General features: G+C 41.4%; 2 protein-coding genes across 2 annotated transcripts in view; one reads left to right on the forward strand and one right to left on the reverse strand.

Moving 5' to 3' along the window:
• map3k5 (mitogen-activated protein kinase kinase kinase 5) overlaps positions 1 to 15,461 on the reverse strand; it is a 68,381-nt gene extending 52,920 nt beyond the window's left edge. The window contains exons 1-2 of the mRNA XM_058391656.1: positions 14,464 to 15,461; positions 1,400 to 1,539 (exon numbers count right to left, since the gene is read on the reverse strand). Coding sequence (XP_058247639.1) covers positions 1,400 to 1,539; positions 14,464 to 14,896 — 573 coding nt within the window. The 5' untranslated portion in view covers positions 14,897 to 15,461. The remainder of the gene's footprint in view (positions 1 to 1,399; positions 1,540 to 14,463) is intronic.
• Positions 15,462 to 18,372: 2,911 nt separating this feature from the next.
• Positions 18,373 to 27,590, forward strand: lrp11 (low density lipoprotein receptor-related protein 11). Its single transcript, XM_058391085.1, has 9 exons — positions 18,373 to 19,125; positions 22,420 to 22,577; positions 23,581 to 23,722; positions 23,803 to 23,928; positions 24,072 to 24,230; positions 24,663 to 24,833; positions 25,299 to 25,355; positions 25,523 to 25,639; positions 25,938 to 27,590. Exons 1-9 carry the CDS (start codon positions 18,564 to 18,566, stop codon positions 26,090 to 26,092), a joined length of 1,647 nt encoding a protein of 548 aa, XP_058247068.1. The 5' UTR covers positions 18,373 to 18,563; the 3' UTR covers positions 26,093 to 27,590.
• Positions 27,591 to 27,977: the final 387 nt, after the last annotated feature.

The following is a 27,977-nucleotide window of genomic DNA, read 5'->3' on the forward strand; positions in this document are numbered from 1 at the left end:
AACTCTAGGGCAAGACCGTTAAACCTTTCTGACTCTCATCCATCCATTTCTTATTACCGCTTATCATATACAGGGTCTGCTGAAGTCTATCGCAGGGGACTCAGGGCAGAACACGAAGGACACCCTGGACTGGAGGCTAAGAAATTGCAGGCACACTGTCATACCCTGGACAATTTAGAGATGTCAATCAGCCTGTCTTTGGAATTGACTAAATTAGTTCCCACTCATCAGGCATCTTTCCCACTTCACTTGACAGCTGCCAAGCAGTAAGGTGAAGGATATCAGGCATGTGAAACTAGTTGGGTGTATCTTTTCAAACTGCTGCTCTTGCGTCTTGCGTCAATGTTCATTGGTAAAATCGTTATAGAAACGAAAATGAATTGAATTCAACATCAAGGAGTGGAGTAACACACTTGGAGGAAAGTGACTGGCTAGTTCACTGTGATTGATAGAGGAGAGAGAGAGAGGGAGAGAGAGAGACTGAGTGACAAATGTGAAACCTCAGTGTGAAAATGATAATGATCTAGAAAAAGCTGCTGTGTTTAAAAATAAAACTTCAGCACAGTCTGAACCTGTGTGTACACACGTGAGTGCATGCACGGCCTCCTCTACTGTGCTACATTTGCGTGTGAAATCTCATGCACTCGAATGCCCCTGAGCCCCTCGCAATCTATTTATCTTTTAAATTAAGCTGCAGAAGCTGACGGGATAACTCGTGCACCACAATCAAAGGTGTTAAAAGTGAAATGAGTCATTCCAGGGTGTTAACACACCAAAGCAACGCTGTGAGCTCTTGAGCTTTTTATAGGACATGGAAACAAAACTCTTTAGCCTGCTATAGTGCAAACAGCTACTGTGCACACAAACACAGTCAAAGAAACCATATGGTGTTTGAACATGAACGTTCTTTAATCAGTGTATACTGTTGATATATTGTGTTCACTTGCTGAAAGTTTTAAGGCGTGACTTAGGATAATGATAACAATATAGTACAGGCAAAGCAGGAGCAGTAAGGGATTTTAGCTCAAGTTAGCTAAACAAATACAATCCCCTGGCTTCATTGTTCCTTCTAAAATTACTAAAATTTTAGTAAACAAACTAAAATTTCTTACCGCTAGTCTAAGAGCATGAGCTTAAAACATTGAACATGATTGTTAAAAGAAGTTGTATTGGTTAGATACTAATGAGCCACATCATCTGTGATTTATTCCAAACACAGAACCTGCACCACTACTGAGACGCCACTACAGAGCACATATTTTAATGAGACAAATGTCAAGTTTTTCTTGTGTATTAGCACAACGTTCCATTACAACTGCACTTTAAGCCTCTACACACGTGTACAGTGCGTAACATAAAGACGTTGCACTACAGTGAGAACAAGGCGAGATTAAGCTACCTGGAGGTTCTGCAGCGAGTCCGAGTTGGAGTCACAATACAGGATGATGTTGTTGGCCATGCTGAAACTCTCCCTCACGCCCAGGTGATAGAAGAGAGATGGCTGTCGGAAAGCGTCCGTCATTTCCACCACGGCGACATCTGCAAGAAAACGTCGCAAAAACTCAGAAAGGAACAACGTTGCTTCTTTTTTATTCAGGAAACAATGTTAACACTGTCATACAGCAGCTTTACATCAATCTGGATGTAGATATAGGTTCGTAATGAGCAAGACATAGGAAACAGAAGTGAGGACAAATTTGAGTTCAGAGTGGCCTTATTGATTAACAGCAGCAGTTCTCAGGTATAAATCGATAGTATCCGGGTGAAATTAAAAAATTAGAAAAGTGCACACTACAAGGTTGAAGATTTGTGATTTATTCATTTTATTAAATAGAGTGTTAGTATATACAATAACAAACACACAGGCTCATTTCCATAGGGCCTGTCCCTAGCACAAGTTGTCACTGACTGTATGTAAATATTGACAGGAAGTCATTTCTTCTGGGGTGTGTGTGTGTGTGTCAGAGAGAGAGAGAGAGAGAGAGAGAGAGAGAGAGAGAGAGACACAGACAGATCTGCTCATTTACTGGTAAAACAAGAGGAAACGATTCAAATGGTGCACTAAACACTGCACACACACACACACACCCTACACATACACACATACACGGCGGGTGCCAATTACTCATTAATCTTTCTGCAGAATATTTCACTTGTGTAAATGCATGTGTATGAATCAGGCCGGACTAATGTGCACTGGTGCTAGTAAAGGTTAGCAGGTTAGCTAGCAAGTTAGCTAGGAATGCTAACTACAGCGTAAGCTAGCCTTCAGAAAAGCTACACTCTCCACTCTGAGAATGCTTGAGTGATTATGAAACTGCAGTTAGGAGATTTGCTTTGAAAGTATTTAATACAAAATATCAGAGCAATAATGCGATTTCATACACAAACCCTTGCTGGGCCATGCTAGCTAATCTAACTAGCTTCCAGTCCTTGTTAGCCATATTAGCCCTTTTTCTTTTCTTTTTGTAAGTTAGCTCTACTGCTTCACAATAGGTGAATGCAAATATAAGTGATAGATAGTGTAAGAGTGTGAGGGAGCTAAATAATTTTTTGCTCCAACAAGCTGGACTGCCTCCAATCCCTTCAGCTATCTTGAACAGCTTACTTATTTTCAGAAACTGAATTATGTAAGTAAATTAAAATAGCAAGGTACAACAGGCTGTGAAATGCACATTATCGCCGATGACTCAGCAAAAACAGACGACTGCTCCTCATGTTTCATTTATTCATTTGGCAGATGCTTTTCATCTACCACATTAAACAAAACACAATCCGAGCAAGCAGCTCAGTAGCTACGGCCTAATGGCTTTGCTCAAACACTAAACATCCAACAGCTACCACATCACCTCAACCTAGTGACAGAGAAACCACTGTGCTCCCTCCATTAACCATCAATACACACACACACACACACACACACACACACACACACACACACACACACACACACAATGCTTGTTAGGCCCTTTAATTAACATACATATTACTGCATGACTTAATAATAAATTCATACTAATTAATTCATATTTCTCCACATAAGATGTATAAAAATGCAGAAATCACTGAGTGTGAGGACATGTGGACACATTCCCACATATAGAGTGCCTTGCAAAAGTATTCGATCCTCTTAAAAGTCAGCAGATTATGGATGGCTATTATGGATGGCCAGGCCAGCCATAATCTGGATTATAATATTATAATTTCACTTAAAAGGATCAATCCTGACAGGTTTTTTTTTTTTTTTCAAACCATTATGACCTTGAAGTGCAAAATTGAAGGTCATTTGAAGGTTTCTTCTGTCTAGACGTGGTAACCGCTGTCTGCTGTGTTGATATCTTTAACTACGTTGTGCTAAGCTCTAAACAGCTAGATCAGGTTCCTCAGGTTGTGTTTGGTGACTGTAATTTTCAAACAGTGCCACAGATTCTGGTCCCTCATGGACGTTCTTCTGTCAGTTTTAACCAGAACTTACATGCATTAAAAAATATCAGTGTACAAAGATCCAGAGCTAATTTCATTTTGAACTCATTTTTATACAATTGAGGGTTAAGTGCCATGCTCCAGGGCCCAGCAGTGGCAGCTTGGTGGACCTGGGATTCCTTCCTATCAGTAATCCAACACCTTAACCACGAAGCTACCACATCCCTAAAACTATTAAAACTTAGAAACCTTGCAGCTATAAAAAGCTTCAACTCTTCCACAAGGTTTAGGAGCGTAATCATGGGAATTTTTGATCATTCCTCTAGAAGCACATTTGTGAGGTCAGGCACTGATGAACCCAAAGGTGTTCTATCGGGTTGAGGTCAGGCCAGTCAAGTTCCTCCACACCAAAATCGGGCATCCATGTCTTTATGGACCTTGCTATGTGCACTGGTGTACAGTCATTTTAGAACAGCCCCAAACTGTTCCTACAAAGTTGGGAGCATGAAATTGTCCAAAATGTCTTGGTATGCTTCATATGTGTATGCTTCAAAATGTGCGAAAGGTTCAAGCAGGGGGTTGAATATCCATTATTATGCAAGACACTGTATCTCTCATTTATATATCAATTTAGATGAAACCTCAGTACACTTTCAGGAACCCTAGTAAAGTATTATCAAGGAATAAATGCACAGTCATACACTGTGCCAAATATGGCCGTATCACCTAAACCGATCTCCGGGACTGAAATCCTGGAGGGAAAAAGAAGCTGTTCTCGATACTTGGCATACACCTTTGCCCTCCCACTCATTTGTACACACACAAAGCAAAACAAAAAGACAAAAGCTCACTCAGGTGTGGAAAGGGAGGGAGTCAGGGCAGTTTCTGCCCACAAATCTTTCACAAATCTCTCGCTCGCTCCGCCACTCGACGATGCATTCCCGACAGAGCCATTACATGACGATCAAAGCAGCAGGCCTTATAAATCCAAATAAGGCTCTTCAAACGTGAATCTGTGTGACTGAGCATGCGTGCATCTTTCATCTTTATTAATTCGCTTCTTTTCGGAGGGGATCAGGTGCCTCAATAAAGCTTCAAAACCTCAAAGCCTATAAGAAAATGGATGAAAAAATAGGATGTTTTCAGACAGCAGATTCATGTGACTCACTCACGTCACGATAATACTCAAAATCTGCTAACCTGATTTCTTCCTCTTGCGTCATACTCGGTTTTCAGGAGATAACAGCCCAAACTGATTTTTCACAGTTGTGGCAAGTTGATAATTTGGCGAGAGTAGACTAGTATAAGTAGTATAATTTGGAGAGAGTAGTATGATAACAAAGAAAACAAAACAAAACACTATGACTGCTTTGAATATGAATCTTAACTATTACAATAACTATTAATGGCATCCAAAATTTTAACAAATTTTGGTCTGTTTTCACTAACAGTTTATTTGATAGTTTTCTACATTACCCACAATGCTCTGGAACTGATAGTAACTCAGTATGCTGTTCAAACATACAGCGGCACACAGCTATAAAGCCACCGGAGATCATTCGTGTTCAATAAGAGCTGCCTCATGTCATCTCTATGTAAAGACAGAGATGCAGCGGGGCTTTAGTTCTCTACTCCGTCCTGTTCTCTTGACTTCTCGTCTGTACACAATGCTCAAACTAATGCTACTTTTTTATTTTAATTAAAATGACAAAGTATTGAGGAAAAAACAAGCCTTGCTCTTTTATTCTAACCTATAGAGCTAATAACCTTATATTTGATATCATTAACCCCCCTCCCTTTTTTTCTATAGTTTACAGCAGAATCGTGAAACAAAACAAATAGAAATTAATGCACTGTGTTTCAGCATGAAGATCTCCTTTAATATAATCAGCTCCACTTGTCTCAATGGTCGAGTGTGAACCTGTGTACTGGACGAAACATACAGTACTCCAGATCTATGATAAGAGCCTTCAGTTGACGCTTGCAAATGCTTTCCAGATATAAATCTGTGTCATTACAAATGCTGGAAAATTCTGCTGATAGCATGACTAGCTAAATGCTAGATATGTTTATTATCTCCAACGCTGACACCTGTCGGAAATGCGCGTGTTGAGAGACACGTGCCCCATTCGTGTCGGGGAAAGCATGAGTCTGGTGAAGCTCTACATCGCTGAGGAATGTGTGGAATTTCAGCACAGAGGTGCGGGAGGAGGATAGAAAAGTGACTGTAACTGTAAGTATTCTCTTACTTAAAAAATTCCATTATCAATAAACGACACGCGGAGGTCAGGTTGAGTAAAGTAAGTTGCATGTATTTCACCGTCACTACTTTCACAACGGTTTAATGACCAATCACTGAAAGCTGAAAGAACGGTTTCTTTTTGGTAAGCAAATGCATAGTTTCTCAGAAACCACGGCAAGCTGTATTTGTCTCAATACGTTTAGAGAGAAAAGGGAGAAGTTGGTCAGGGAAGGCTGGGGTTAAAGCTGCTCTAACATAAGTGATTACAGGAACTAACCAGCGACACGTCATTCTTTACTGAAGGAAACACTTCAGGACATGTTGTAATGTAAAAATAAATAACTGCAGGTCAAGGATTGCTAGTTAAAGCGCAACAGAAGACGCTGACCTCAAGCTGCAGATTTTGAGATCCAGATATTAGTTCCTACAGAGCTGTTGGATTGTTTGCCCTTGATGACACTTTAGATGTGATGTACGTTGTAAAGATAAATGGTCATTATGCCATGTCATATACAAAACAGACATTTGTTCTGGGCCTTCTTGTGTTCTAGTCACGGAAAATAAACCAAAAATAATTAAATTAAACCCAACACAAGGCAGCTGTTTCAGTTACAAAAGATTATTCAACCTGTCTGACGGGCTTAACCGAAATAACCCACTCTGTTACTAAATTCAGACTCCTGAGTCATGCTCCAAAAGTGAAAACAATTGAGGGAATTTTACTGAGAGTCTCTTAAGTCTGATTCCTAAATAAATACCTCAGACAAAGACGAGATATCGGGTGAACAATAGTCAACCTCAAAAGCTACCGAGGCAGTATTTATAGGTCAGAGAACGAAGAGAGCACAATCCCTCCCTGTGAACCATTATCCCTAAATAAACCAGAACGGCTTGTTCTTTCTCCAGCGTGTTTGTCGTCATTGTGCTTTTTCACAGTTTTAGCATTTGAAATGAATGCATGCATTATTAAATATATGGCTCAGAAGATCTCAGCAGATCTTGCTTGCATATTTGGCTTTACCAACATAATGGGCTTTTTAGACAACCAAAAATTTTTGTTAAATGATTTTTTTACCTCCCACACCATCACCACCACTCAATAGCTAACTCTCCCACATCACAAAACCACAGAGGTTGGCACTAACAGTTTCCTCCAAGACCCACAAAGCCAAACTCTTCTCCTTTTAAACTGCTGCAGAGTAACACGCTCAGCAACAAGCCTGCTATCTGCCCTCTTCCTCATACTTCAGCTAGCAGAAGCCCGCTATTGCCTAGTGTTGCTCTGATTGACAGGAGAGATGGAGTATAACATCCCTCCCACTGACAGCACCACCAAATCTGCTCTCTTGACTCTCAGCCACAGATGGCCTTGGCACCATCAGGATTCACACACTCGCAATCCCCTGCCGATCAGGTGAACCCCTCAAGAGCTTGCTGGCTCTGAATCCATTGAAATCAATCGCGGCCTGAGGAGCGAATGCAAAACTAGTATGAGGTAAAGAAAATCTTTTTGTTGGAGCTTAAAGGTGGAAGCTGTGGATTATAAAAAAAAAAAAAAATCGGTAGAGGGTAAATCATCATAACATTAAAACTGGTAATGCTGACAAGCAAATCTTATACTTTGTCATCATTATGTATGGCACTAATAAACTGCCACCATGCCTTCAAAAGCAACTACAGTCAGATACACAGGATCGTCTTTCTTACCTCCTCTTTCCTTGTTCGTCCAGTACTTTAATTCGACCTTGACGTCTTATCTTTTTGAAAAGCAGCTTTATTACCATGTCTTCTGGTGTACTTATTTATGGCCGAGCGCCAGAGCGGAATCCTGACGGATCATTTCCACTGAGGTCCTAACAACATAGACATCATCGGGATATTAATATCCGGCTGTTAACTTCCTAAGGCGTATTGAGATGACAAATTTCCTCCCGGTCATATACAGCTAAAGACCTTATTGACATTGGACAATAAAGAGACGAATAGACTTGTCAGCCGCTCAAATGCATGCGGTGATGAGGATACAGGTCGTGAGCTGCAGCTGATGTCACAATAGACTGAAGAGAAATAACGGGCAGGTTCGTTTGGACAGATAGGTGAGGTTATGGTAACTTAAACACTCGATAAAACCATATTTGTGACAGAGTTCTACATTTGACCTTTAAGCCTTCCCGTTTGAACAACTGTCTTGAGCCTTATTAATGAAACATTCCTAGCATTAGAGGAATGTACGTGTTATCCATCCATCCGCTTGTCCTATACTGGGTCTCACGAAACCTGGAGTCTATCAGAGGGGCACAAGAAAAGGGCCACCCTGGATGGACTGTAGGCCAATCAGCCTATAAAGCATGTCTTTGGACAGGGGAAGGAAGATAAAAATGGCAGTTAACAAACACTTAAACAAAATAGTTCTTGATGTAAGTCATTTTTTGCCCTATAGCAAAGGGTTGCATGAATCTTTGGGTTTAGTTGGGGTCATGCAAAAAGCTGGCACTAGAATCAAGCTGTATAAATTTCATTTCCTGTCTTATCAACACCAGGAAGAAGCTGTCTCGCTCCCTCCATGCTGCTCCACTTCTGCACAGGGCCGAAACTGAAGTGATAATGCCAGCGTGCACACACACACACACACACACACACACACACACACACAGAGCTGCTGCTGATCAGGAAACTCTAGCAGTTACCCTCAAGCAGGTTGTGAATCCCACAGTGTCGAGGTTTGCCTTCATATCGCATGCTGTTTGCTTTATTTTTATTCTTACTCTTGTGTACAGTGTATCGTGTTGTGCTGCACTTTTCATTTGACTGAAACTATAGTTTTTCAGCACAGTTCAATCCTGAGCTCAGGTTACTGGCTGTGTGTGTGTGTTGTTCTCCCAGTGTTCCTATGCTATTTCTCAAGGTTCTCCTGTTTCCTCTTGCTGTCTAAAAACTTGCATGAATATTGTACACCTTTAGGTGTGAGAAAAAGTGTGATGTGTGGGAGCATTGTGATATAGAGCTTTCTGCCCCAATTCAAGTTGTAATTGCACCTAGTGGTCAAAATGGAAAATTACAACAAATGATAAGTAGAGGCCTATAGGAGCAGGACTGACTTTGCACACTCTGCTCACGTTATAAACGTTTTGTTCATGATTCTGTGTACATCTTCCGCCCTGATGAACAGAAACAAGAACTGCACCTGACTGAAAACAGCTGAATTTCTTTTCTAAATGCATTTGGATGCACAGCATGTTTCCTCTGCAGTCTTTTCAGTCCATAGTTTTCAGTCTATCTGTGGTTATAAAGGACATAACTAACGAGCAGCATCTTTGTGGTGCATCCAGAAACCATCCTAACTGCACTTGCACTGCAAATGCTTATAAAAACGTAACACCTGATGTTACACAAGATATCCATGATCGCAACAAGATGCATTTCAAGTGGAGGTTAATCTTTATAAAGTCCTCATTCACCTCATTCGTGAATGTTTTACATTATGTTCAATTCCTAGCGATTACTTTAGGACTGTTGCATTTTGGCAGCTATACACTGATGTTCCTTTGAATTGTTCACCTGGATGTTGTGCAAATTTCGGCCAGAGCGTTCTCTCTTTGTTCTCTCACACGCCTTCTCCCCGTAGAGAGATTTTAAGCTTGTGCTGTAGATCCTCTTGACCCCGTTTTCACTATCTTGAGCCAGGATAAACGAAACGCTCGGCATTAGACGAGAACGCACATGAGAAGTCCTGCTGTGTGTTGATACAGGCGCACGGCTATATTTACTACAACAGTATTTACAGTGTACATAGTACACAGGGTGTGTGTTTTGGCGTGGGGCAATTCTTGCTCACTTTCGTCCTCTCTCTCTCTCTCTCTCTCTCTCTCTCTCTCTCTTCGTCACCGTCTCTGGGAGTTGCACCACACCTGGCTGTCTCTCATGCAAACCTTAATCTCACACAGGACATCTGAGCTGACAGCAAGCACACAGAGGAATAGACAGGGTAACGTAATGTTTAGGTACGTGGGGTGCGGTGTTTGACGTAACTTGTTGGATCTGGGAGTAAAAACAAACAACAGGGACTTTTGACCCATTATAAGCATTATATTTATAATCTCTGCTGCGGCACTTCTACAGATGACATCACCTGTCCTTACAGTTTCCTGTTTCCTGGATAAGAAATCACTCACTGGCACATTAGCAATGCCTTTAACCTGATTTAGATCCCTCTCAGGAGTACATGACAAAAGCTTTTCAATATTCGTATGATCTTTTTAATACTTCACTCAGGTGGCATGTTATCGTAACGATTCAATAAAAGTTCCTAGCAGATTTATGATCTCTGAATGATTCAGTGCCCCCAGACGTTTCTAACTTTTATTATCTTGGGTATAAGCAACTCCACTGCAAATGACTTGCACAGAAGGAGAATCTTTAGTCATGTGATTTCCACCAACGCATTAGGTAGATGACAAGATTTTCTCTCCTGGTACAGTGTAAGCTCTGTTTAATTTGGAAGGTTGTGGGTGGGAGCAGGCCATCAAGCAACGAGTGCAGGCGAGAGCAGGGCAGAAAGTACTGTAGAGGAATCCCACACAATAGCTTAATAATTATGAAACAGAGAAAACAAATCTGCCCAAAAATAAAGTTTTTAATCAGTAACTTAAAGAAAACTTTCCACTCGATGGCTAATAAGCATGGAGTGTGTTTATGAAATAAACACTCTGAAGGTAGAGAAGTACCTGGTACTACAGTGTAGGATCGAGATGTAATCTGTAATACTAATACACAAATGTGATGCGTCACGTGCCTGCTCACTGCATACACTACAACGACCTGACTGACCTCATTAACCTCCTACAAATCATCTGGTTAGCTCAGTGCCAGACTGAGAGTCCACTTCCGATCAGATAATGCCATCTATACAAATACTGTGTTAGTTTAAAATATGTTCGCTACACACACTTCTTCACTTCTTCATCTTTTTAAGTGCTATAGGTGAAGCATTGCTGATGGCTTGAACAGATATCTGGATGAGTTAGAGCGGAGACTGCGAGCCAGGCCTTCTCGTCCAACATCAGTGCCTGACCTCACAAATGCGGAATGGTCAAAAAAATCCCATAAACACACTCCTAAACCTTGTGGAAAGCCTTCCCAGAAGAGTTGAAACTGTTGTAGCTGCAAAGGGCGGGACAACTCCACATTGCATTCATGTGCATGTAAAAGGCAGACGTCCCAATTTTGGCCTGGCTCGCTGTCTCCGCTCTAATTTATGGAATAATTCATGGATACAGCATGGAATAGACTCAGCATGGAAATACTCACTGAGATACCATGAGGCAGAAATCTTTATGGCAACTAGACTCTAAAGTGAACCTGTAATAAATCATTACAATCAGGTGTAAGAAGATAAAAACATAGAAGCAGTTAAGTCCAATCCAATAGTATCCAGGTGAGATTATTCACAGCAAAGTAAACTGTTTTATGGTAAATGGACAAATCAGGGTCTCTGTGCGGGCTCACAAATACAGAAAGCTCTTTTAACAACCAGAGCCTCAAGGCTTGCTTTGTGCTTTGTGTCTCAGTGAGGTAACAGAGGTATGGCTGTCCACGAGAGTGTGTTAGGTGAAAAAGATCTAATCAGGTTTAGGATTTGGACATGTCTCAGCATGCCTGCTGTCATCCTGCAGAATCTCCGTGAAAAGCTTTCTGAATGCTCTGAATGTTTGCAGGAAGCCAACAAAAGGAGCAGGCGTGCTCTTACGTTGAGCAAATAGCTTTCATGTGTGTTTACAGTTATTTGTTAGGAAGAACCTTTTATCTAACCAGACTTACAAGTGAGACGGAGTACATTCCAAGCATAGATCTTCAATGGTTAAGAGCCTTGCCTGAGGGCCTGGCTCTCTCATGCTAACTCAACTTTAAGGTCAATAGAGCATGCACCTTTAAGGAGTTGTCTGGATCAATACTGCAAATCTTCTCTTCACCTACCGGACCCTAAATACACTGCACCATTTAAGTGGTCTTTTGAGGATAATGTGCTGAGCTGAACAGATCTTACTGAGCTAGGGGTTGAGCTCATTTCAGGGCCGGAAAAAATTTCAAACAGAAGCCTGTTTTCACCTGTGGCTTTTTCAAAATATGGGAATGTTTCAATTGTATCTTTGGAATTATATTACTATTACAGAGCTTAAATACACTTATATTTTCCAAATTTCAGACTGCACCTTTAAATGCTGAGCTACCTGCCTTTCTCACATGCCCAAATAATTGCCTCTAGTAACATTAAATGATGGAATTAAATTCTGGCTCACTTTCTAGATACAGCAAAAAAGTCACCCATCATAAGTTGGTAAACTGGATTGCTCTTAACATTCTCAACTGGCATTTATACAGGTTGTATTGTGTGTGTTCCGCTTTATAGCTTACATCAACGCCTTGCTGCAACTGGTGAAGAAATCAGAAATGAACCAAACTGAGCGGAAGTGCACCGAAGCTGATCAGACAGAAAGGTCACATTTAAATATAAGCAGGCAAAAACCATAGATTACAGATCTACCCGCCTTTATTACACATTCATAACACACAAGCAGAAGCCAACTCTTTCCATGTCAGTCTCCACAGCTATAATCGATGACAACAGACTCCCCACAGTAGATTCAGATCTGCTCTACTCCTCTACTCAGGGAATATAACTACTGTCCTTAATGTCACTGAGTGACATTTCATGCAGTCTCTGACCTTGCAAGGGCGGGGATGATGCCCTACAATCATCAAGCTCTGTTTCTATAGCTCTGGTATTTCATTTCATACAGTATATAAATACCACAGTGCTCGATTCTGATTGGTCAGAAGGTGTTACTTCCCAGAAGAACTAGATTTTGGCTTTGAACCAAACAGGATCAAGGTCACGGCAAAGGTCATCTTCAATCACTGTCTTCTTGTGTAAACTATATTTGAAGAGAGCTTCAGGCATGCAAATTAGGTGACAAACAGGACTAAATGTAGTAGCAAAGACATTATAAAAGATTCTTTGTCACATTTGATAAAGAACAGCGTATGGGTAAAACTTAAGAGCATCCCCACTTAGAGCTGTTTTCTGAAACACTTCCAAAGTTATAGAACTCCTTAATGAAGCAATTGAACTTGGGAAACATGTGCCCTGCAATTCCTCCCCATAGCTATTCAAAACTCTTAGAGCCTTATGACTGCACTATGTACCATGTACATACTTCTGTCCATTAGTGAAGATGGTTAAAGGTGTGATTAAGCCAAACTGGGCAATTCCAAAGCTGTAGTCAAAAACAAAATTACAGATCATAAGATCTTTTTTTTTTTTTTTTATTATCCTTCTTGTTTGTTGTTGTTGTTTAAATCAAGGCCCAAGGATATGAACCAGTGGCATGGGTTGTGAAGGAAAGCCTCAAGTGTCTCACCACAAGTCATAGGACAAAAGTCATATGTGTGTAAACTGCGGCGGAAATCTGTCTGTTGTGACGTTAATAAAGTCGCAAAGGTCTTCAGAGGAGATGATGCAGAACCCAAAGCCAATCCTTGTGATAGAGCAATGCTTAAATCATTGTGTACTGCATGCTCTGCGGTAGGTCAAGGAGCACATTTGAGTTCAACTCATGTCTAGTGTTTTAGGATGGACTCTGGATTCAGCATAGTGCTGACCAGCAGTACACGAGTGAGAAAGCTTTAATCTAAAAGCTGAACACAAACAAGCTTGGAATGCTTCAGTCATTTTATTGACACTATATTGACACTATATTGGCCACCGCTGATCCTGGCCTGAGCTAATTAACAAGCCTAAACTGGGTTGAAGTGGATGTGATAGAAGACATAACGTTGCATATTGTCCTTGGCAGGATTAAGAAACACAGCTTTAAGGATAAAAACCTAGTTTAGGATCTCTATCTCTATCTGCAACAAGTTTTTTGTCCGAAAGATTAGACACCACAACCACATTTTATCCTGATGAGGGGTTAGATCGTGCAAAATGCAAATGTGCAAAGCATAGACTGTGCACTATTACCGTGCATTAACAATAATGGGAAAATAACATTCTCAAAAGCAGATCTGGACACACTCTTCCTTTTTTGCTCTACTATATCATGATGCTCTGTACATTTCGTGGGGAAATCTCCAACATGTGCACGGATCAAGAAACACGATAATAGAGAATGAATCATAGATTCTCAACACCATTCCAGGAAACCCACCAACCTGCTGAAGCCTACGTTCTTCCTCTCCTCAACAGAGTGACCTAATTTATCAAAAATCTGATCTGTTAGCTCACAGGTCTCAAACCCAGGACCTATCCATCATCCACCTACATCCACTCGGAAACGGCTGTGAATTGACTGATTGATGATTGAATTACATGTGCCAGATCAGCTATATATTATATATATATATATATATATATATATATATATATATATATATATATATATATATATATAGTTGCCAGGTTCCCAGGACAACTGTAAACATGGCCATAACTAGTCAGTAGTTGGGAAAATGTTCAGTAAGAAAAAGTATATATTCTTGAAGGACCTCATAATACAGAAAGTGCTCGTTTGACATGCTTTCTGACAATTTCCTCTTTTTTGATGGCTGAAAGCAAAGGGTAACTTGTAAACATGATTGAGGTCAATAGATGTAAAGGGTTTACGTCAGAGCAGTGATGTATGGGAGTATGGAGGGATAATGTGTATACAGTGCTGTATTAAATAGGACACATTTCTGCATCCCTGTTTAAACGCTTGTAAATCAATCCCCATTCCCAACTCAGTGACTCAGCGACCCACCTGCGTTGTAGAACTGGTCAAGCACCGCCGTCTCACCGAAGTCCAGTTTACCGAAGTGGACCACGTCAAGCCGGCAAGCCGCGGCGTCGCACGCATCTTTTAGGCACTGCAGGGCCGCGCTCTCCGCCGGGCCCGACTCCGAGTTCAGCACGTATGTAACACTCGCGGCTCGGCTCTTGCAGTCGCCAGCGCTCGACGGTCCACCGACACAACCGCTGCTACTAGCTCCATCCTGGCAGCTCACACTCCCCGCGCTGACGCTGCTCACAACCGCGGGCACGTTCCAGAAATCGCCAGCCGCGGGCATCGAGGCGCTGTCTCCGAACCCGCACGACTCTCTGCCTGTGTGAAGGCACGAGGCGCTTCCTCGGCGCGCACTGTCCGTGCATTGTAGCTCTGGGAGACACAGAACCTCCCGATCCGAGTTCATCATCTTTTCCTTCACACTTTTAAATCCCGTGCAGACGTGCGTGCTTTAAAGTCTTGTACTCGCGCTCCGGCATCCTCCGTGGAGGAAAATCATGCATTTTGTTGTTGTTTTTTTTAACTAAAAACAACGCATGATTTTTTTTTTTTTTTGCCCGATTTTTGGAAATAAAAAGTGCAGGGAAATATATAAATTACGAGCACGCGCTGTCGTAGGCAGCGGCGCTCTAGAAGTCACGACCTAAACGCTGACTCGCGCGAGGTGAGAATCCGGAACATTTCACGCGCACACTTTCCCCACCACGCGCTCGCATAGTTTCTCCAAACTTCACGGGGATTCTCCGCGGAACTCCTCCTGCGTTCCACTGGGTTTTAAAAAAGGCAAGGAAGAGACGAAGAAAATGTCTTCCTTTTTGGAAAAAAAAAACAACCCCTAAATGTTCGAGTGGTGACCGCGTCTAAAAGTCTCTGAGTGGATGAACGGCATAAAAAACAAAAACAAGTTGTGAAATCATTTCCCGACGTCTGCTCTGTCTGACAATGTTGGACCCTGCCCTGTTTCCACTGTTATCTCTCTCTCACACAGGCACACACACACAGGGGGCGGAGTCTGAGGACGAGGGCGGTGATATTACCATGTAGGGAAGGGGTCTAGCCTCCAAAATAGTGCTCCACTGACAGTGTGTTTACATTGGCTCCTTTCTGCCCTTCTATTTGGCTATTTCTCTGCTTAATTATGTACAATCATAGATAGTACATAATTTAGTACTTATATAGGAAACAGTTCAGATCTATTGTGTTCTCCTGGCTACCTGAGAAAGAAATATGCCTACAAGTTCAGCAGTGTTCAAAAAGCAGGCTGAAAACTCCAGAGAGAAACCACCAACTATCTTACAGCTGTGTTTTTAGAAAGGTGTTTTCTCACTGGTGTTATATCTATGCCTTTTGCACAATGCCAAGTTGGTAGCTATAAGCTTTGATTGCTTGGTTAAGTTTACTTTTAGGCCTGGACTAATTGGTTTATGGGCCATTTCCCTTTTATGGCTTTTATGGTTTAGCATTCATCTGGAAAATGTATATTTCAATATTTATGCTCAATATGCAATCTTCAGTCCTGCAGAAGACTTCATGCTGGTTTATTGTTGTTTTAAACGTTAGTAAATGGTTTCCTACGACTACCTTCTGCTGATAGCAGCACCAGGCACCAGGTTTTTGCTTTATTTCTCCCAAAAGAGAGTGATGCAGCAGCGCTTCTGTCATTTATTCCGTCCAGCTCTCTCACCTCATCATCTGTGTTCTCCAATCAAACCGATCAGATTCCAAAGCTTCAACTTTCACTCTAATATCATCATCATTCTTACCATTCTAGCCCACCCTAGTTGTCTGGTCTCTTCTACTATTATTATGCTGGATTTCTTGCTAATGTGACATTGTATGTGGGTGTAAAATGGTGATTTGGAGCTAATAGTGGAACTTGACTGCTATACTTATGTTTGAGATCATCAGCACAGCACACAACTCCTAATATGTTACCGGATTAATGAAAATACAGCAATAACTAATATGGTCTTAATATTTCGGACAAGTTTCATATGCACTGTGACGGTTTTAACCGGCCAGTGGTATGGAGCAGTTAGAAAATCTCGGGGTTCCTGGTTCAATCCTGAGCTTGAGGTATTGTCTATGTGGAGTTTCACATGTTCTCCATGTCCTTCAGGGTTCTCTGGTGTCCTCCCACCTCCCAAAAACACACTGACAGGTAGATTGCCTGGGTGTGAAATCATTGCTTGACCAATGGACTGGTGTCCCATTCAGACTGGTGTCCCTGCCTCACACCTAATGTTTCCATATAGGTCCGGGATCAACCTCGGCCCTGACCAGGATAAATGAACTGTCATAAAGCACTCTGATGACCTCAAGTGGTGGACGCTGGTTAATGCGTGAAGGAAGTAAAGACTTCCAGGCAGTAGCCTATATAGTAGAGCATAGAATAATTTGCACTTATTAATTGCATTTAAAAAAGGATTTCTGAACCATTTGAAATTCAGACATACTTCAGGAGCTGAGGGAAGAGGAGGCATATCATTTATCATGATTAAATGTAATAAAATATATTAAATATGGATCATTTTGGTCCAGTACCAAAACCAACATTTTGGTAGTACTGGGATATCAGTAGTTCTGAGCATTATCATGAGTTGAATTGTAATGAACAATATGTGACATACATAAGTCATTTTGTCTTGCCCGGGTTGCCAGATTGGACTGTTAGATATATGTTGGCCTGTTTTTATTTGACAGTTTGGCAACAACACATTGAATTTCAACACAGTTGCAATTGTTTTATTTGAATTGAATTTATGTGTGTTAAACAATAGCGTGAACAAGACAATTTATATTATCTGGCAACCACTGTGTTTTTTGCAGTAGTGCCATCTCCTGGTGATGGGAACCATTTCACTGATTCAATTTGTTCAAACAAATCCTTTAACCTGGTGAGATTCCAACCATTTATGATGCAAAGTCATTGTATTTAGACTTGCTTGCTATGAAATTATTCAAATTCTCCAAAATTCTGCAGAATTTCACAAAAACAACCACAACTTTAGACCAAAAGCATACACTATTGCCATTGAAGTTTCTGTCCAGTGTTTTGTTTTTGTCCCTCTGTTGTAATAGGAGTTACATAATAATTAATTAATAATGTTCCTATGTATTTGAATGTTTAAGAGATCGAGCATGTTCTCCAAATATTTGCTCTGCCTTGTTTGCAAGTTAGATAAGCTATAAGCCTCTATTCATTCTGCTGCGTGACTGCAGGTCTCTAGTTCACCATCCATCCATCCATCCATAAATCCATCCATAAATCCATCCATCCATCCATCCATCCATCTGTTTTCTATACCGCTTATCCTGCTTCAGCCTACATATCCCCAAATAATGTAAAAAGTCTAAGAATAAACACAAAATTAGTCCAAATTGTGCCATCTCGCTGTGACTGGGATACAGCTTATTAACAATATTTAAACAGCAATCTGAGTTTTATTTTCATTTTGTGAAAGATACTGAGAAATCACCCCTAGGATATAGGCTCTCAACGACCCTGTATAGGATAAGCATAACATAAAATATTAAAATATTAAAAAAGTAAAAATAAACATTTTAACTTGACGAAATGAAGTTGTGTAAACATATATTTCTGATCTAAATATTATTTTCCTTTTAAAGAGCCACTGCCTGAGAACATCATGCAAACTCTGTGAATTTGCTAATAATGGAATAAAAATATATTCTTATTTACATATTCTAAAATACAATTATCGGGTATTTTCCATCCCTGGCTACATGTACAATAGCTTGCTGTATATCTTGATCAATGGAAACCAGCAGTATTGTCTTTAGAGGAAATAGACAAAGGCCCGTTCGATTCGTTCTGGAAAGAATCGACTCGCCTAAATGAATACAAATGAAGAACCGATTCGTGAATCTCTCATCACCAGCATCTCGGTCGAGGACAAAAGCGGCGCACCTGCGAGCTGGATGGAGACGGAAATGCAGATTTGTTTATTCTGAAATCATGCTGATCTGTGACTTGATAAGGAATACGATAGTGATTATTTTCTCGTTTGGAAAGTAAACAAAAAAAGGATTTCACTAGGCTTTTTAGCGCGAATATGTTGTTGTTGTCAGCGCTCCTCCATCACCAGCTGGGCTTTTTGTTTTTCTTCCTCGCCAGTGCAGGCGTCAGTCGCTCCTCGCAGATTTCCGATCTTAAGTCGAAGCTGTCCGGTGTGGAGGAGCTGCTGGAGGAGTTCCGCAAGCAGCTGCAGCAGGATGACTCGTACCAGGGCGTCGAGGACCCCAGCGACGCGTGTCTGAGTGACTTCGACGCGGCGGAGGAGCGCATCATCCGCGCCATGGCCTCCATCGAGCGCGGCGCCACCTTCCTGTCGGCACCGGGACGCGTGTACAACCGCCGAGACTGCGTGCGCGCCTGCTGCGCCGAACCGCGCTGTACCACGTCCATCGTCCAGGAGCAGCCGCAGCAGCCGGACAGCGGCGCCGGTCTGCGCTGCTACCTGTTCAACTGCACGTACGGCGGCGCGAACGTCTGCGCCTTCTCGTTTCAGCGGGGCTTCAACACGTTCAGCCGGGTAGCGCGCAACGTCAGCGCGTCCAGAGAGCGTCACCGGAGGCCTGTGGAGGAGGATGAAGATGGCGACTCGTCGATGCGAGGTAGAGATTCACCAGTCTGTGTGGTTGTTGAGTTGATGCCACTTTAATATTCAGATGATCCTGAAGGTCATGGTAGAATAACACTGATGCACTGGAGCACACACACACACACTTGTTTTTTTCATGGCTCTACACCCATTGGTAGATGCTCCTCAGTGTATTGTAACAGGGACACAATTAAACATCTGGATATGAATGCTGTTCTAGATGTCATGCAATTCTTTGTGTATTCCGTGTATCATTCACGTCCAACCCTTGTCCATTTCTTTCACCATTCGCTGGACTGCTTCAATCAGCTGATTAGATTTCTCCAGCAGGAAATTTTGGTGAACACTTTATACCCAAAAGTTTGTGGACAGCTGATTATCACTCCCAGATGCTTGTTACACATCCCAGTCCAGATTTTCATCCTTCTTTGTCACTATAATAGCCTATCTACAAGAGCATTAGTGAGGTGTTAGTGAGGCACTGACGCTGGTGATGAGGCCTGGGGTTCAGTGAGTGTTTGTCCCAGTTCATCCCAAAGTTCAGCACTGATGAGGTGAAGTCCACTGTGCAGGCCAGTGAAGTTCATTTGCTTGATTTTGTGCACAGGGCCATTGTCATGATGTAACAGGTTTGGGCTTGACCACTTAGTTGTAGTGAAGAGCAAAATATATAAACTACTCACAAAAAGTTAAGGATATTTGGCTTTTGGGTGAAATTTATGGAAAATGTAAAAAGTTCACGCTACAGTGATATTATATCATGAAAGTAGGGCATTAAAGTAGAAGCAGGGAATGGTGATTTCTTCATCTCAAACAATTTATTGAAACAAAATCCAACAACAGTGGTGGGTATACCACAACAAAAAATATCAGTGTCTCAATAATTTGTCATGTGCCCTTGACCATCAATTACAGCTTGACAACGACGTCTCATGCTGTTCACGAGTCGACTTATTGTCTGCTGAGGCATGGCATTCCACTCTTCTTGAAGGGCGGCCCTCAGGTCATTGAGGTTCTGGGGTGCAGGGTTATGAGCTTCTACACGGCGACTCAGCTGATCCCATAGGTTTTCTATGGAATTCAGGTCTGGAGAAAGTGCAGGCCACTCCACTTGAGGTACCCCAGCCTCCAGCAGCTGTTCCCTAATGATGTGACCTTGATGAGCTGGAGCATTGTCGTCCATGAAGATGAAATTAGGTCTGTGTTGTTCATGCAGGGGCACAATGACTGGCTTAATGATGTTATTCAGGTAGTATTGGCTTGTCACTGTACCATTCACAAGATGTAGGGCAGTTCTGTATTGAGTGGACACACCTGCCCAGACTGTAACACCTCCACAACAGTGGCTGATGCATAGCGCTCTCCTTGACGTCTCCAACATCATTGGCGGCCATCATTTCTGCTCAACGTGAATCGACTTTCATCAGAGAACAGCACTGAGGCCCACTGGTCCCTCGTGCAGCGTAAATGCTCCCTGGCCCGACGCCTGTGCCTGGTGGTGTGGTCAGGTACCCTTGCAGGTCGTCTAGCACGCAGACCACGCTGATGTAAACGGTTTCGAATGGTCTGATGTGACACTTGGGTGCCTCTCACCTCCCTTACATGTGCCTGGAGTTGAGTGGCATTCATCTTCCGGTTCCGCAGGGCACTGTTCACCATGAAGCAGTCATCAACGTGGGATGTGGCCAAAGGACGTCCACTTCTATGCCTTTCTGTGACTCTTCCAGTCTCTCTGTATCTCAGTCGCAACCTGCTGATGACACTTTGTGACCCTCTAAGCTCAGTGGCCACTTCCCTCTGAGAACATCCTGTTTGAAGCCTTGCAATGGCGAGGTACTGTTGATCAATTGTTAGGTGTGGTCTTGGTCTCATGATGTCAAAATGTGAACAGCATGATGAAGAGGACTGTTTAAATACCAGTTCTAATTGAACCAGAAAATTTATTGGTTGATTCATGGATCAAACACCAGTTGTGAATTTTGCCGTTAAGCACCTTGTTAGAGAACAGCAAGTTATGCAAAAGTACTGAAACACAGTGACTGAACAGTTGGACATGTGCATTCAAAAGTGTAGAGAAGGTCAAATTTATTTCACCTGTAAAGGTTATAGGGCATTTTAGGTGCATCCTGAAATTTCACCCGAAAGACGAATATTCTTAACTTTTTGTGAGTAGTGTATGTAGCCCAAATAATATTGTTAAAGTAATGCATTTATGCAAATGTATTTAACAACATAATTTTTCACCTCTACCCTGATAGCTGGTCAGAGCTGAGGTAAAGGCTGAATGAGAAAACATCAACACAATAGGCCCAGAGCAGATGTTTTGCATGTCTAAAACTTCACCTGCAGCATCGTTTTTCAGCATTTTGACTGACGTGAAACAATCAGCACTAACAGTTGGCGGTTTCTAAACAGCCCCTGTTGCCTGCTGTGCATGTTTATTGCATTGATCCGTACCAAGCGTCGACCAAATACATTGGCATATCCCTTGACTGACTGATGACGTGTTTCCCCAAGTACATAACACGTGTACATTTTCACTTCAGCACAAAGCAGGGCTAGATTCTTCTGGAACAGCTTGGTAGTTTGTTTGGTCAAGAAACGTAGTTAAACATTTATACCACTGAGCCTTGATTCTGTTCCACTAGTGTGAAGTAATCTAGTGATTATAATGATTGTGATAATAAAAGAGATTTTATTAGGCCTGTTATTAAGTTACCTTGTTTTTGCCTTATGTATAATTTGTTTGAATTTCTATGATGTCACCTTGCCAGATTATTAGTTAGTGGATCTGGACCTCGCCAAAAACATCACTCAGTGCATATACACTATATTGGCAAACGTTTTGGGACACCCCTCCAAATCTTTGAAGTCAGGGGTTGTTTTTCAGAAGGTTACTAGTGTCAGAGCTGCAGTCTTAAAACAAAATGAAATGATATCAACACCTCATTGAGGATTCAACAACGCTGTGATAATAAAATGGGTTAATATGTGTAAAAATGAATAAATGTCAATAATTCACTGAGCTAACACAACAAACATGGATGGAATTAATACAGGGAATTAATATGTGGCTCATTTGTTTTGTTATCCAATCATTAATTACTATCATCATTAGATGTTTAGTTCATGTAAACTATCTCTGTACATAATGTTAGGAAAAATATCAATTCTTGAACCATCTTGATAGTTGTGGGACACAATATACTGTCGTATATATACACACTGGGTTTACTTATGTGTACTGGTGTAGAAACTATGAAACTGATGTATACTACTGGTATTTTTTGTGTGTTTTTTTTTTAAGAGCTGGACGAACCCCCACGCAGCGACGCTGGAATGGACGTGGTGATCCAGCTGCCTACGGATTGGGCCATACTGGATGGAAGGGACAGCATGGATGACCATGGAGTTGTCCGTTATGAGTGGGCTCTCGTTAAAGGAGATCCGTCAGTCAGCATGAAGGTACAAACTGGATTTTTTTTCTCTTACTTACCATACAGTAGCAGTAGCTGGTTGTGAGTTTTTCGGAAAATGGGATTTTCACACAGTGAAGTCTAGAGTCTATCACTTTGTTGAATGAGAGAGGTCAAAGGAGACGAGCCAGGCTGGTTAAGCATGGCTGGAAGGCTACAGTACCTCAAAGATGATAAGAAAAGCATCTCACAAACCACAAAACATTGAAGCATGAAGTTGATAGGTTACAACCGTATCAGCCCACATCAGCTTCCACTCCTTTCAACCAAGACCAGGAGGCTACATTGCACACAGGATCTTTAACTGTGGTCATGTAGTCCACTCATATTTAAAGTCACTGGCTTTTACCTGCAGTGCTTTATCTGGTGCTCACCAGAATCCCAGGAGATTAGCAGTTTCTCAAACACTCAAATCAACCTGTCTGGCACTAGCAAGCATGTCACGGTCAAAGTCGCTGAGATTTCGCCTCCAGGTTTCTAAGCTGTGAGCTAGAAGACCTGCAGTCGAGGCACTATACAAACAAGCTGCTGTTTATCGAATCACGATAGGAATAATGTTGACATATGAAATGGTACAATCCCTGTGGAAAAGAAATACATCTGCTGTAATACAGATGCATCTATATTACAAATGCAAATACATCTGATGGTAAAATGTAGATTTTAACAGGTGCTAAATTAAGGCACACAGTGAGTCAGCACTGACACTACCTCGCCTCCTTAACTACTCACCCACACAAAAATGATTTGATGGCTGATGTGTGTGTCTCGTTAGTGCTCATACTACATGGCTGTCCGTGTAAGGAATGAAACGGCACGCAGACTGCAGTTATAGGAAAATAATCAGTGACGGTGTGTTAAAACACCAGACTTGTTTTATTGTTTCTAATAGCATTGGATGTGGTCACATTATACCTTTTATCTTACCTCTCATATCTCAGACTACATATTCAGACTTGATGTGTGCTAAAGCTTCATCTACGTTTATACAGGTTACCCACCCGGGTCTGCTGAAGCTGAGCGGGCTCAGAGAAGGTGTCTACACTTTCCAGATGACTGTCACTGATACAGTAGGACAGAGGAGTTCAGATAACGTCTCTGTCACTGTGCTGGCACCCAAACATCATGCAGAAGGTTAAAAAATACTGTTTTTTTTGCGGTTTGTGCTTTTGTGTGTATATATGTCAAATCCTAACCCTGTTCTGTTCTTGCAGTATGTACTCATCACTGCTCGCCGTACCAGTTCATGTGTGATGACGGCTGCTGTATCGACATTAGCTATGCCTGTGATGGCAAACAGCACTGTCCCGATCGCTCGGATGAAGACTTCTGCCGCAACTGTGGGTTCATCTCCTTAAACACCTGCCTTATTATTACATTATTAATCTAAAAAGAATGTTCAGTCGCCCTTATAGTAGGTTTATGGAAGGAGTTTCCAGTGTCAGGGCTTTTGTAAAATATCTAAACATGTCTTCATGTTTAGTCGACGGAGGCCGTAAGACGGTGACTCACACAGCCAGCGCTCCGTCTCAGAACGGAGGAGCCAGAGAAGCAGAGGGCCGAGCCATGATTCCCTCAGCACCACACAATCCTGAAACCCCCACAGAGCCCAAACAACAAAAACAACCTACAGCTGATCAAGGTAACAACGCTGACTTAAAGATAGTAACACTAAACCTTAGAACTAGTTAAGGTTATAATGTAAAGTTTCAAAACACACACACATGCACACAGCTTTAATCAAATAGGGTTTTTTTTCTGAGAAGAGTTCCCATCACTTTCTCTCTATTTTTTTTCTATGGTTCTCTTGCTTTCTGGAAACAAAGCTCCTCTGTGTCTTGTTACCTGATCCTCTGTGAATCAAAGAGCTGCTGCTCATAGCAAAGGCCAACTACATGCTTGTTACTTATGTCCTTCTCTCCAGCTCACACACACACTTTATATCTCTACATCTACTGTGTATAACCTACAACCTACATTTAAAAAATTCTGTGGAAGCAGAAAGCTACCTTCTCTCTCTCTCTCTCTCTCTCTCTCTCTCTCTCGCTCTCTCTCTCTCTCTCTCTCTCTCTAGATCCCTGCACGATGCCCCCGGTGGTCGGTCCATGCAAAGGCGTTTTCCCACGCTGGTATTATGACCCCACAGCTGGAGAGTGTAAACACTTTCTGTACAGCGGCTGCAAAGGGAACCACAACAACTTCCTGCAGCAGGCCGACTGTGCAAATGAGTGCATCCAGAAACCTGGTGAGCAGAAATCCCTTATTTACCAGGAGTCTACTCAGGAGTTTTTCCTTTTGGTCGCTGCTTCTGGCTCACTTAGGGATACATTTAAATAAATAAATAAAAAATTAAAACTGGGCATGGTGTTTAGTGGTTGACATGTTTGTCTCACACATTTTGGGTTGTATGCGTGTGTGTGTGTGTTTGGAGTATGCATGTGCTTTGGAGATTTCCTCCAGGGTCTCCAGTTTCCTTCCTGAGTCCAAAGACATGTGTTGTAGGCTGATTTGGTATCACTAGATTGCCTGTAGTGTGTGTGTGTGTGTGTGTGTGTGTGTGGGACTCCAGGAACAGAAAATGGATGGATGGTTTCTGTAAAGCTCCTTTGTGTCAATGTCCAATGTTAAGAGGTTTACAGAAATAAAATTGAATTGAAATCCCAAATATAACTGATGAACATGTAAAATGTTTTTTTTTTTTTTTTTTCAGTTCCAGGTGACCAGCAGGCCACTGCAGCGCCTCCTCCCACCACACACACAAACACAGGTACTGCACTTCTGCACTCGACACCATGCAGCAAGACTAAAGACTCCTTCCATAAATAGTAGATTATTGTCGCTGTATAGAAGTCTTCACCTTATTCACCTATTCATGTAAAGGCATGTGAAAGTTAAAGTTAAATGGTGTGTGTGTGTGTGTGTGTGTGTGTGTAGCTGCCAGGTCTGAAAGTGCTGAAGCCAAATCCAAGACTTCTACATCATTATCCCAGAATGCTCAGCCAGTAACTAAAGCTCATACAGAACTGAGTGGACACTCGCCGCCAGAGTCAGGTTAGTGCGTGTGTGTGTGTGTCCAGCTTGGCACTGAACCTAACATTATCTAGCTGGCTAAAAATATACTATATAAATACTCTCATAGGAAGTGACCAGGCATATGAGTTTAGTTCTTAATGTTGTCTTTTGGATAATTAGCTGAAGTTAGAGTGCATGATGAAATAAATCAATATTTTACACCAGGAGTGTCTAATGGAACAGACACTGTTATAGTAACAAATACTATTATGCAATGACCTTATTAGTATTGATTCTAAGTAATTATTAATGATTGTGTGTGTGTGTGTGTGTGTAGGTGCGATCCTGGCTCTGGTTGTCGGGGTGATTGTTAGCGCTCTGCTCCTGCTGATGGTGGGCTGCAGGCTGCGTGTTCGACGTCACAGGAGGAAGAAAGCTCTGCCCCTCACCACAGAGGAGTCCGATTACCTCATTAATGGCATGTACCTGTAGTGCAGCATATTCTAACACCCGCACACGGGTGCACCTTCGAAGACGAGAACCGTGGATATAACTCAAACCATGTAAAATAATCTAGAATATCAGCTGCTACATTGAGTCTGAATACATCATGTAAACCTTCTGATTAGGAAGCAGTTCAATAATTCGATGTCTTACCTTCGCTTGATGAGGTGTGTGTATCAAAACAGCAAGTCCTAGCAGGAAAGTAAAAAAAAAAAACACAGGGATGTAATTTAAGTCAATAATAATTAAAAAAAAAAAAAAAAAATAGTAGAAACTGCTGCACCTGTCAGGAACAGGAGTCTGAAACGGCACAGTCGAAGACCAGAAATATTTTTCGTTCTGGTTTTCACGAGTCTGCGCTCACTGTAGCCTCGGCTTCTTGCTCTTCTCAGACAGGAGTGTGGTCTAATGCTGTTGTAGTCCATCTGCCTCAATGTTTGTGCGTTCTGAGATGCTTTTCTACTCGTCACGGCTGTAAAGAGCGGTTATTTGAGTTACCATAAGCCTTCAGCTTGAACCATTCTCCTCTCATCTCTCTGATTAACAAGCTTTTGCCATCATCCAGCACAGATGTGTTTTTTGCCAGGTTGTGTAATCTCTAGAACGTGTTGTGTGTGAAAACTGCAGCAGAAACTGTTAAAGTGGCCGATAGCCGCTCCTAGTATAGAGAAATTGAGCGATAGAGGCCTAGAGGTGTTTCAAATTGAAATAATGATCTGAATTAATTGTGAAAAAAAAATGAAAATTCTGGACTCCAAAACATTCCTGTATTATTATTATTGTAATTCTTGCTGTTGCATACTAGTGAATAAAAATGTTATTAAATAAACATATTATTCTAAAAACTATTTTATTATTATTAATAAAAATCTAGAAATAAATTAACATAATATCTAATACATTTTACAAAAGGTTTATTTGTCTGTGCCACTTTTAACCTTGGCAATTTTTACATTTTTTTTTAACCTGGACCTGAATTAAATTTTTGCCATTTTCCAACTAAAAAGATCCCGAAGCCGAAATTTCCATTCGTCCTTAAAATGGAAAGGTTTTAAATTACAATTGAATAAATGTGATTTTTTTTTCCCCCACAAGGAGAAGTTAGCAGGCTATTTATTGAAAACATTTTTGTCATTTATTTTTCTTACGACCTTCTTTTACTCATGTAGTTGGGTGTGTTTTGGGTTTTACTCTTATTTTATTATTATTTTAGAATGTACTACTATTTATATCTCTCTGTAAGCTGTCCCAGATCTACAGCAAGAGCGAAATCGTTATTCAGACCCACTCGTTTTTACTTAGTGTACATCTAGTGCATACTTACACACATGATTAGCTGTTGCTAGGGTGCTGTGTGGTTCATTTTCCACTGAAGTGTTTAATAATAAACCTTCACAAGCTCTCTCTTTTCTTTATGAAGTTGAAAAGACATGTAACTTCGAAGTGAATATACTGTATGCAATGGAAGTATATCAAATAATAAAAAAATTAATCCTCTATAGAAATTGTATTTATTTAATTGGTAAGAAACCTTCTCCAGAAGGACTGGAGCACTAGGATATGTGTGTGTGTGTGTGTGATTTTGACTCCTGAGCTTGTAACACACATCAGAGCAGGAAAGGATGACCATTTGTATTGGTCATCCTCATGACGTTTAGTTTCTAGAAGATTCTGAAGTAAAACATATGACTCATTGCGTATGAGGAGCAGCAACACAACATCGATTCTTCAGGATCTTCTAAAGAAAAGGACAAGAGTAGTTTAATTTATGTTAGCCTTCAGGGATTTCATAGCATGCTTATGTGGAAATTTTGTGTACAATTTACATAAGAACAGCTCAGAGGAGCGATGAGAAGGCCAGCTAATAACCTTT

Source organism: Hemibagrus wyckioides, linkage group LG06, assembly GCF_019097595.1.
Source record: "Hemibagrus wyckioides isolate EC202008001 linkage group LG06, SWU_Hwy_1.0, whole genome shotgun sequence".
NCBI classification, from domain to species: domain Eukaryota; kingdom Metazoa; phylum Chordata; class Actinopteri; order Siluriformes; family Bagridae; genus Hemibagrus; species Hemibagrus wyckioides.